Raw genomic sequence first — 11,559 nt, 5'->3', positions numbered from 1 at the left:
TATTATATTATAATAATATAAAGTTATTCTAATTAATATTATTATTGCTATTGTTTTTAATAATAATACTATTATTAGTATTATTATTATTAAAAACAATCGCAATAACAGTATTAAATAATAACATAGTTATAATTGAATAACATTAAATTAATATAATTTATTATATTATAATAATATAAAGTTATTCTAATTAATATTATTGCTATTGTTTTAAATAATAATGATAGTATTATTATTGGTACTATTATTATTATTATTATTATTATTATTAAACAATAGCAATAATAACATTATTAAGTTTTTATAATTTAATATTGTTATTGCTGCTATTGTTTTTTAATAATGGTACTAGTAATATCTCCACAAAAACAACAGAATATTCAGTCCATTACAGTCTTATGTTTTTGTGGCTTGATATTTATTTTGCAATTATTAATAAGTGATCAATGTGTTAGATTAGCTAACACATTGATCACTTGTGTTAGCTAGTGATCACAAGTGATCACATTGAGCAGACAAAATTATTGTCTGCTCAATGAGGTGAGCAGACAATACTTTTGTCTGCTCACCTCATTAAACACCTGCTGTACTGATGATCTGTCTGAGTTGGTGTTTAAGTCGCCTTTTATTTTCTAACTGAACTGAAACAGAATTCCACACCTACATATGAAGGTTGTTTCAGTCAAGCTGCCATAACTGGACTATTTCCCTGTCCTTCCATATTGTTTTCTTAACTTTTTCCTGACTTGTTTATCTAGAGATAGTCGATATCAATATCGACTGACATGAAATGCTTATATTGCGATACATATTTCAACCCTAATTCCGCTTTTCAGACATATTGCCCAGATGTTGGAAACAAGTTGAAAATCCATATTTAATTTTTCTTCCACTTCACAGCTATGCCTTAACTCGTCTCACTGGACCAACCTGTTGAGGAGGTGATGAGTGATGGGCTTGTTAATGACGACACCCCCCTCGTCCTTCAGGACCTCCTCCAGAGCTCTGAGGCAGTTCACCATCACCACGGGGTCCGGGTCCCTCAGCAGGCTGTACAGCTCGTTCACCACCGCGCCGTCTGGAGCATATCCCAAACACCAGCTGCTATTCACTCATTCATCATTTATTGTGAAAAAATTCTTACCATGATAAGAATTTAGATTTATCATTCAATTAATGTTTAAAAAAAAAATAAAATTCTAAATTATTGAAAATTTATAATTTTCGGTAAATTTGAAAATATGAAAAAGCAGTTATTGTGTGCAGTTTAGTGATATGAATCACACTTCTTTAAGTGACCGGTGTCCTGAACAAGCCTATATCAAGTAAGAATGTTATTTGATTTAACGCCTATAGGTATAAAAGTGCTACTTACTTTTTGTACCTATAAAAAGCAGCACTAAATCGTTTTTATCATAATTTTTGGCAWTATCAAAATAGTACCACAAAATATTACAATACAATTCTAATTCATAATTAGTTGCTTCTATGGGAATTAAAAGAGAAAGCATCTGCCAGGTCCTGCCAAGCAAATGCACTGATCCCATGGATTAAATCAAAGTTTTCTAACAATTCCTTGGCAATGTGAGAAACCTTTAGTTGTTGCTGATCATCATGCTTCTGGGTACTTCCTCAGTATGATTTGGCAGATTGTCTTATTTGCATCACTTTTGGTTGAAAGAGGAACCTCAAATGAACTCCCACTTATTTCTTACTTTTCCTGCTCTTTTTTTTTCCTTTTTAAAGAGACAGAAGAAATGAAAAGAGGTTGGAGTCCTTGTCAAACAGCATTTTGACTAAAGTCTTAGATCAGGTTTGAGTCCCAGATAAGGACAGGGGTGCGGGTGTCTTCCCCCCTGGTTGAAAAGAGGTGCAGGTTTTAATGTTATTATCTTTTTTAATCTTTATTTCTTTTCTTTTTTTTTCTTTTTTTTCTCTTTTTTACTGTTTATTCAATGTCACATGCTGTTTTTTTTTGTTTGTTTTTTTAAATTATGGAAAGCACTTTGAAATGCCTTGCTGCTGAAATGTGCTATACAAATAAAATTTGATTGATTGATTGATTGATTCATTGAAAAGTCCACCTATTTCAGAGCCAGGTTGGAGATTGTGCAGCTTGGCCCAACCAAGGACGGCCACCCGTCGGACGCAAGCCGCCCTGTCTCTCAGCCCTGCGGTCAGAGGTTGCTCCACATACTCCACTAAGCTGGACAACCTGCCACACACAGAAGCAGTGAGCAGGAATCTGTTACGGAGCGCTGTGGGGTTCGCGTTAGCGCCCGGGCATGTCTCCCTGCTCACCTCAGGTTGGTCATGCTCCTCAGGGCCAGGCTGCGCACCATGGGGTTGGGATCCAGGCAGTCTTTCCTCAGAGTGTTGACGACCAGAAGGGACAGCTCTGGGTTCAGGTGGGCATAGCAACACAGGAAGACGTACACCAGTTTCTTCTGGACGACATCCACTGTGGCGCAGGCTTTCACCATTTCACTGAACAGGTCGGACACATCCACGCCCTGAGACATAGCCCTGAGATGGAGAGGCACACGTCAGCATGACCACATATGGCTAAGAAAAACACTTTTTCGGAGCGGAAGCTGCTAGTGAGGGAGGGAGAACCAAAGTCAGCTGTTGGCAGCATCTGTGAGGAGTTTAAAACTAAATCAAGACAAGTACATGGGAGCTAATTGAAAGGAAACTTTAACATCTAAGAAGAGTCTGTGATACATTCAGGCTGCCAGGTAGAGAGAGAGCAAGACATCAACGATTGACCGGAAAGCTGGAAGAAGTACAGGGAAGTCGCTCTGTTTTATTCCGCAAATTTATGTGATAAGAAACATGCTGAATTATGGAATTTTACCAGCTTTTAAAAATCTCAGAGTCAAGGTGAGGATCACTATTATCCGAAACAAACACAAGGAGACAGATGGTTTTGGAACGCTAGTTGCAACAGTTGTACTAATCACTAATAAAAGATGCTGAAGATATTTTGAATTATCACCTCAAATAATTTTGTCTTTGTTTTACAGAAACTGCTCACTCACACAGCAGGACGTCACCCCTGCTCCTTATATAAATAATTAATGACTACTCAGAGCAGCCAAGCTACAAAAATACTTAAAAGTAAATTTAATGCTAATTTCAATTAAGAAACTTAGATTTGCTTCACAGAGATTAGGAATATACACGATCCTATATTATTTTTAAAAGCATATAAAACCCCTTTTCTATTGTTCAGCTAAATTTAGCAGAATAATTTTGAATAATAATTGATTGTGTTTAGTTGTTAATAGGAATAAACTTTAGAAGTCAGGTCCATGTGTTTGGGTCCTGCTCCCTCATTCTAAATTGTAGTCCATGTTTCTGTGAAGCTCATACACGGTTTTAATGTTTAAGGTGTCTGCGGGCCCCAGAGCTGTGGAGGTTCGGCCCTGTGAACCAACACAGACACAGCTGGTGAAACCCACCTGATGACTTTGAGCACGGTGTTCCGGTACCGCAGACGGTCGGACTGGATGTTGGGGTTCGACAGAGCCCTCCTGAGCTCCTTCACCATCTCCTTACCACTCAGATACGGCATGATGAGAACTAGAAAAACTATAAATTACCTGTTACCATCTTAATATTAGAGGTGACACAGGGTAGACTAACACAAGATAGGTTCAATATAAAGTATTACCAAATTATTAGTCAGCAGAACTTCAAACTGCTCATTTTATCCAGGATAGCCTGCTTTGATGACTAGTTTATTTACAGCCGCCATGTTTCATTTTCTTCTGCAGCTCAGTGGATTTGATTTTACATCGCCCTCTGYTGTCCTGGAGGGGATTTACAAGAGCTTGTTGGAGAGGTGTATAAACTCAGTGCGTATTTCGGGCAGAGTTGTGGTAATAATCAGGTAATATTCTGGATTTACACCAATTTAAGAAAAAGTATCACATTGCTTATTCATACTTTGCTGATTTAGGTTCTGAGTTAAATCTATACTTCATTTTATTTCAACAAAATTAATTTAATAAGTCATTACCGCTTTTTGTGCATGGAAATATTTTTTTTTATTTGCATGCTTCAGACTTTTTTTATTTCTGTTCAGCAATGTTGTTTTGTTTGGAAACATTTGACTCATCCGTTGTTTTGCTGCTATCAGCAACTTTCCTGTAATCTTCTTACATTATTGTCATCCATGGTTTTCAAACTGTGGTTCAAGTACCCAGGAGGGATTGTTTCATAATAGCACCTACTACTTCTGCATCCAATACTATTTTTTGTTTGCTTTTTTAAACATAGTTTCAAGGTTTCATACAAAAAAAATATTTTCAACTTGGAAAATATGAGGTTCAAACACCAAAACTGAACCTCATCCTTCAACCAAAAAGCTCGAAATTGTAATAAACTTGTATACCACAACACTGTGCACTGCAAAAACAACTGGCAAAATGTTTCCAAAAGATTCATAGAAATTTTCAAGGCAAATAAGATGCTATATCTATTTATATATTAAATCTTTAGGAATGTTTTTATGCTTCTGCTCAAAGTACAACTAAATAACAGAGTCCTCACATCAATATTCATCACTTTTCCACAATTTCCTGGTCATTCCTGGCCTTTTTTCAAAATGTAAATGCAAAACTTCAATTTGCTACAGAATTTTCTGTCAAGCCAAGGCATTAAATATGAGACCAGAAAAAAAAAAAAAACATGTTTTAAGGATGACAAAAATGTTTTATGGATGGATAAAATATTTATAAATGGCAGAGAATAAAGTCTGCAAAAACAATCATTGCTGCATATTTTGATCATTTTCAAATCTATCCAGACATGGAATATATTTATACTTTCCAGAACAGTGTTTTAACTTCAGTTTTACTTTTAAATCTGTAAATCTTTTCAACAAAAACAGCCAAACAGAGTTTTGGTGGTTTTATTGAGTATGAAATGCAGAAAAATCCACAGACAAACAGCTTTAAACCTCCAGCAGTTTCAGTCCCTCCTCTAATCCAACAAACATCCACTCTGCCTGGCCCTGTGCTTCGGGTTTAATGTGCAGAGCTTCATAAAATAGGAAGAGAGGAAAAGACTCTGATGGACGGCCAATCAGCTGTCGGAGGCAGGAATCCTGGACACTGCCCAGCTGCTCTGAGGAAGCTGCTCAAGCCTTCCAGTGAGCACAGCGGACAGAACCAGGTGCCAGGATTAGTCTGTCGATTCTCCACATCGCTCGTTTAACAACATCCCCATCTGAATACATCCCCGAAATTAAATAAAGCAGATTAAGACATAACAAGAGGGATTCTGCTAGAAAGCAAAGGAATGGGGTTAGAAAGAACCCATAGTTGATCATATCAAAGGTAAAAGTGTCGCCTCGTTTCAACAGATGACGGTCATTTTGGTTCATAACCTTTCACCAGTTAGATGAACAATTCCATATAAACACAAACACACCCACACACACTCCAGGGTAGTGTCAGAGATTGCAGCGGCGCCGTCTAAGCCAAATTGCTGCTTGGGTCGGGGTTGGCGGTGCTGTTGTCTTGATTGGCCGCCTGGCTTCCTCGGGCCGGCACCTCGATGATGCGCGGCTTGTCGATGATGCGCGCCCGCCGGTCTCCTTTTTCCACGATGCCGATGATCCAGGCTCCGTTTGAGGCGCCCTGAGCCGCGTTGAGGCTCTTCATCTCTGAACAGAACTTGGCCGCCTGCTCTCTGGGTAAGCACACCAGCAGCCCACCTGTTGGGGAGAGGCTGGGGGTTAACGTCTGGATTCACTCCTCATAGATTTCTGTTGTTTTTACAAGCATTCAGACTTTTAATTCTGAGGTGATCTTGAAAGTTAAAAATGTTATTTATTTTCTAAACTTTCTCTGCTTATTTAAACATAATTGCATTTTGTGTTAAAAGTATAAAAAACAATTAAAAAAAAAGAAGTCTGAAATGGGGATGCAAACAATTGACCTACAACTAATTTTAGAYCAATAATTTATTAGATTAAAATTAGTTCCAATCAATTTACTAATAACATCCACTTGGACCTTCTTGTAGTGTTGTAGTTTGGCCTCCATCCAGAAGAGGCTGACGCTGGTCATCCCTAAGGGAAGCCAGCTGATAAAGAAACAAAGATGGCGGAGCAACACCAGAGAAAGAGAAACGGTCTAAACAGAGCATGATGAAAAATACACCTTATGCGGTTCTATTTATACGGACTCGAGCTCCTTAAGTTTCATCTTAATATCGCTCATTCAGCCGAGCTGCATGGTGGAGCAGTGCTAGCTTCTCATTCAGAAATTACCAATGAGCTACAAAGGTGAGAATGTAAAAAGCAGAGAAATGTCTACCGAGATCTACTTTCTCAGCCTAGCAGCCCTGCAGATCATCCTCTTACCGGAGGTCTCTGCCGATCTGCCCTGCAGCAGGTTGAACAAGTTCCCACAGGCCTTACTGATGGCACTCATCTTGGCTATGATGGGCAGGTTGTGGATAACGAAGGACACCTCGTTTTTCTGCTGCTCTGCCAGGTTGTTGGCGTGACCCAGCAAACCGAAACCGGTCACATCTGTGGCGGCGTGAGCCTGGTACTTGTGCATTAGGCTCGCCGCTGCAGGAGAAACGAAAGAACGGGTTAGTTATGTTAGTCACACGCTGGTAACTCTGACAACTAACGTGGATCTGAATCCCAGATAGACATGAATTTATAAAGTTAGGTAAAATCTGAAAAAAATCACAGAGGGTGGGAGGAGTTGTACCTGTTCGGTTTAGCGTTGCCATGGAGAACATGGCTTCATAATATGCCTCTTTGACCTCCTCTTTGGTGACAACAAGCTTGATCCTGTTCCACTTTTCAGGCTGATGAAAAAAAAAAACAAGCAGGCAGGTTTAGGAATAGGGAAAATTCCTGATCTACAGACAGCTTTAAACTTCAGCTGGGTTCTGACTGGAGCCTTTTCTCAGAACGAGGGTCTGTGTCAGTGGATCTGTCATTCTGACTGCAGAAACCCCAGGACTGGATAACGTAAAAGACTAGGGGTGCACTGTTTGCAGTTTTCTGATCGATCAGCAGTGTTTAAAAAGTCTGACCTGCCCATTCTGATTTTCTCCGATATTCATATTTTTGTCTGAAAAGTCGCCCAGTTGGTAGCTTTAGCAACGATAGTCCCTGCTGTCTTTTGCAAACAGGGACAGCGGCTGATTTTCAGATCTTTGTGGATGTAGATAAGATCACTGGGTGAGATTGGTTTCAGATCTCCCAAAGCTGATAGAATACAGTTTAAAATTAACTAGACATGAATAAAAATATAGCAGTATTAAAGTGAGTGGTGAACCTGATCGAGCCACTGGTGGGCGTTTACAGCCACTCGGGTCCCCAGAGGTTTGGTCAGAACCAGGACGTCACCTGGTACCGCTCCATCGGGCCTGGGACAGAAACACAAACATCAAGCATATTTACTTTTTTTTATTTTATTAATAAAAACTCAACTGTGTTCATAGTTCTTTATGCCAAAAGGAAACAGGATTCTTCTAACCCCAGAGAATGATGCTGCCAGAAATGTTTGGTAAAAAAATAATAATAATCCTGCCAAAATGCAAACTCAGAGAGAAACCTGCAGGGGATTACTTTATAATTTATGAAATTCATTTAGAATTTTATTTCTAAATTAAATTAAATTAAATATTTTTTAATTTCAATAAATCTTGCAGCAAGTGTTGGTGTTAAATAACTGCATTTTAATCCCTTTTTTCAAACAATCCATCTTCCCAATCAGGAATCAATAATGAGATTCAGTCAACTCTGAGGGGTTAAGGGAAAACATTCAGAAGAAAGAACAAACAGAAGGAATGAAAGACAGAGAGAGGAAGAAAAAGAAGAAAATATGAGAGTGAAGATGGAAGGAGCGACGGACATGGAATGTTTCCACGTTAACAGGAAGATGAAGGTGGAAATGTGAACGTGTTGCATCTTGGGAGGTCTTCAGCTCATATCTGACTCACATGATGAACTCATTGGGCTGGCAGACGACTGATGCTACACCCCCAACGATGATCCAGGGGTTGATCACCGTCTGGCCCCCCGTCACCGACGTCCCTCCCTCCTCCGCTGCGTCCCGGAAACCTTTGATCATCAGCGGCGTCACTCGCTCTCGATCCTGCGGGCGGACGAACAAAAACCTAAAGGTCAGAGGTGAAGGGAACACAACGCAGCTACAGACGCCGTTATGGACCAGTTACCCTGCCACTTAAGATTTACTGGCGACAGCGCTCATTAGTTACAAAACAAATGGAATATGTTGCTACCTTTTCATTCATCTTCTGACTGAGGCTCAGCAGCATCAGCATGTTGTCGCACTCCGTGATGCCCATGGCGTAGAGGTCACTGAGGACGTTCGCACAAGCTATCCTTCCCTGGGACACGGCAAGGACAACAAATGAGCGACATCAGGACCGTCACAAAAAAACTGAAGGATCAAACTAGTTTTAGAGGATCAGAACCTGAATTTAGTTAATAAATATATTCCCCCCCCAAAATAGGACGTGTCTTGGAAAAAACATCCATCATGTTACTACCAACCAGGAAGATCTCTAAATTTCTTAGGTTTTTTTTCTAGATTTTCAACTTTCCAAACTCAGAAATGTCTTTGTTTTTTCTAGAGTGTTCCTGAGATTACTCACAAAATTTCTTAGTAAATTTTCACCAAAAGAAAACCAATACATTTTTTAAATTATTTTATTTACAATGGCCCTAAAAAGCCGTCATAGTCTTGTGGCAAAACATCACAACTTTCTACTGACTTCTGCAACAATTCCTCCTGAAATAAATGTGCAACAGACAATATTTTGCGTAAAGGTACCTGCGTTAAAAAGTTAGTGAATTTAATTTTGGGAACATTTTTTCAAGAAAAACTGGAGTTGTTTAGGCATATGGTCTTTAAAAGGTCTAAGTTCTAAAAATATCAAGGTTTGATACATTTATATTCAACAAATTAGGACATTTTTAAAAAGTTCCTTTATTTCTAGGTTTAACTAGGCATGCTGATCATTCATGGCAGGACTACTAAAAATTTTAAATGCTCCTCTTATAGATCATCATTCGTAAAAAGAAATCAGAAAATGGAAAGTGAATGCATTACAAAAAAAAAAAAAAAAAGAGTGGAAATCCATTTAAAAGGGCTGGTTGGTACAGAAGCTGAGCTGTAAACGGTGAATGTCTGATCCCTTTTTGTAAAGCTTAACCTTGCAGAACAATGGCTGAATGCTTCATTTAGTGTCAGTTAATGCAAACTGCTTAAAAACCTCTTAGATGTTTTCATTAGGCAAGAATTTTCACCACCCTGCTGCTTCATGAGGCTCTGAGGGGGGATGTGGTAACATATGACAGAACTCATGACAGAGCCGCTGTGTTGCAGCCACCTATCTATAGAGGAATTAAAAACGCACAGCTTTGGAGCCAAATTAAAAAGAAAACTGGCTAAGCTTGAAGCCTAAGCTTCCGCTCTCTAATAATTCCGGACATTTGAACCACGAAGTGAATTTTCTTTTGTTCCCCTCTCAAATATGATAGCATTCAGTTTGCTAGCGTGTTTTTTTATATGCAAAGATGGGCGTAGATAAACTTCAAAGTGCACACAATCACCATTAAAACCCTTGGTGATAGTTAAGCTGACACGGTTAATCATTAACACTTAGTCACATCAATCATTTATAAGTTGGAGTCACTATGAGCAGAAATCAAGTCACAGAGCAGAAATGACTCAGAGGGTTTTACTGATCATCCTGTCAGTTTTCTATAAAAGTCTAGAAACTTTTCAGGGTGACCCGTTGTACAGCTACTACTGCAGATTTAACCCACAGCAAACACTGGAAGCTCATTTCATATTCAGATTCTGAGTGCTTTTTGAATATTTCAATAATTTGGTGTCATATTTTTTCAATCTCATTATCGTCTCTCATTTTCAGAGGAATGTTTTTTGTCTGATTCTTAAGCAACTCAAGCTTTTCACTTTCAGACATGGCTACTCGCATATTATGCTAAAAACACATTTCACTTGTTGAATCGACAAATAGTATCAAATATTACAGTTTATGTTCTTATTACTATAAAAATTGGATTATTTAAACAGAAAGAAAATTTGGACAGAACGTCAAAACCTTGGGAAATTTGACAAGGAACAAGCAGGTCACGTCTGTGCGGACCAGGAGGAAGTTGTGTGAATCTTTCAGAATTTAGGTGGAGCCTTTTAAATTCATTGCTTTAATGTAGTTATTGAAGTCCACAGTCAGTGGTTTTTGTCACTGTGAAGTTAAATATATTCATTTGCTTGATGTTAACAATGTTAGTTCTCTGTTCGGCGTGTTGAATATTAATTAAATCATTTATCTTTTATCTTTCCAACCCTCCCCAGTTTAATCCAAAAATAGCCACTGTTCTCTGCCCTCTTTGGCAGTAAGCTAACATACTAAACTTTCTAAATTGTTGCTTTTATGTGGATACTCACCCATGTCAAGTCAGTGTGTTCAATAATCTGCTGTCTGAAGCCATATTTGACTGATGAACGAATAATTGTCCAAATCTAGTTTTAGATATGTTTTTATACTAAATTTGTAAGAGTTTTTAATAACTTCTGCCGTGTAGAAAAAAAAAATCCACAACAAAAACTTACCATCATGTATGGATCTTCTACCAGAGGGTAGAAGAAATCAGTGGTCTGGACCAGAGAGAGACCTCCATGCCTCAATGGAGTCACACAACTGTCCATCCCAATACCTGGAATAAATACAAAGAGACATGCAAGTTTTCTCCATTAGCAGCTCTACTTAGCTGTTGTTTTTATGCAGCAGCAACATTCATTGGTCATATTTCAGGAGTAATTGTGCATATACTGTAACTCCTTGGAATGAGTATTGGTGAACTTCGTACTTGAAGCAATACAGATATTTCTGCTGAATCATTTACACTGTGTAGTAATTTAACAGCTCAGGGAACTATTGTTCTGGTTTACACGTGCTTATTTTATATTTGCATTATAATAAGGTTATATGATTTGTAAAACTTTCTCTACTGTGAATGGTCCACATCACCTGTCATACGAGTCCTCAAAGCTAATAGAATTAGCAACTGTTCGTTAGCTAATTTAGGTTAGCTACCGGGTTTCGGCAGCTCGGAGCACAGGGGCTGGTGCTGGAGTTTCTTACCAAGCCGGGGTCCAGGCAACTGTTGGCCGAACTCAGAACCCTGGTCTCCAGCCTTGCCTGGCCCATCGCCTCGGTCCGCCTCCAGTCCCGCGAGGAGTTTGAGCAGAACCTCCTGCGGGACCTTGCATCCTCATCCCTTCAACTCAGAGTAAGATGTAAGACGGAACCCGCGTTCCAAGCCATGGTCCTCGGGTTTAAAAGGCTTGTATCCAGGAGGGAAACACCCCCCGGAACCCTCAGTCTCAGCTGAGGGAGGTGGGGTAGGTGAGCCCGACATGCCAGCCCGCAGAGTGGTCTTAAAGCACGAAGCAAGGCGGACAGCTCGGCCTGATATGCAAAGACGCAACATGGGGTGAGTGTCTAGTACCCGTTGTGACT

The 11,559-nt window shown here is 39.2% G+C and overlaps 2 protein-coding genes across 3 annotated transcripts in view; both read right to left on the bottom strand.

The window, feature by feature from the left end:
- ap4b1 (adaptor related protein complex 4 subunit beta 1) overlaps positions 1 to 3,792 on the bottom strand; it is a 25,374-nt gene extending 21,582 nt beyond the window's left edge. Inside the window, exons 1-5 of one of the 2 annotated variants that reach the window (XM_017306019.1) lie at positions 3,680 to 3,789; positions 3,468 to 3,597; positions 2,305 to 2,529; positions 2,088 to 2,218; positions 934 to 1,081 (exon numbers count right to left, since the gene is read on the bottom strand). In XM_017306019.1, the coding sequence (XP_017161508.1) occupies positions 934 to 1,081; positions 2,088 to 2,218; positions 2,305 to 2,529; positions 3,468 to 3,580 (617 nt within the window). In that variant the 5' untranslated portion in view covers positions 3,581 to 3,597; positions 3,680 to 3,789. Of the gene's footprint in view, positions 1 to 933; positions 1,082 to 2,087; positions 2,219 to 2,304; positions 2,530 to 3,467 lie in introns of both variants that reach the window. The other variant, XM_017306020.1, reaches the window with a different exon arrangement.
- Positions 3,793 to 4,905: 1,113 nt separating this feature from the next.
- sephs3 (selenophosphate synthetase 3) lies at positions 4,906 to 11,559 on the bottom strand. Its single transcript, XM_008412882.2, has 8 exons — positions 11,182 to 11,559; positions 10,650 to 10,753; positions 8,287 to 8,394; positions 7,984 to 8,138; positions 7,317 to 7,407; positions 6,741 to 6,840; positions 6,380 to 6,592; positions 4,906 to 5,728 (listed from the first exon to the last, which is right to left on the bottom strand). Exons 1-8 carry the CDS (start codon positions 11,528 to 11,530, stop codon positions 5,487 to 5,489), a joined length of 1,362 nt encoding a protein of 453 aa, XP_008411104.2. The 5' UTR covers positions 11,531 to 11,559; the 3' UTR covers positions 4,906 to 5,486.

The sequence above is a fragment of the Poecilia reticulata genome, linkage group LG7, assembly GCF_000633615.1.
Source record: "Poecilia reticulata strain Guanapo linkage group LG7, Guppy_female_1.0+MT, whole genome shotgun sequence".
NCBI classification, from domain to species: Eukaryota; Metazoa; Chordata; class Actinopteri; order Cyprinodontiformes; family Poeciliidae; genus Poecilia; species Poecilia reticulata.
This window is presented reverse-complemented; position numbering and strand designations above follow the sequence as displayed.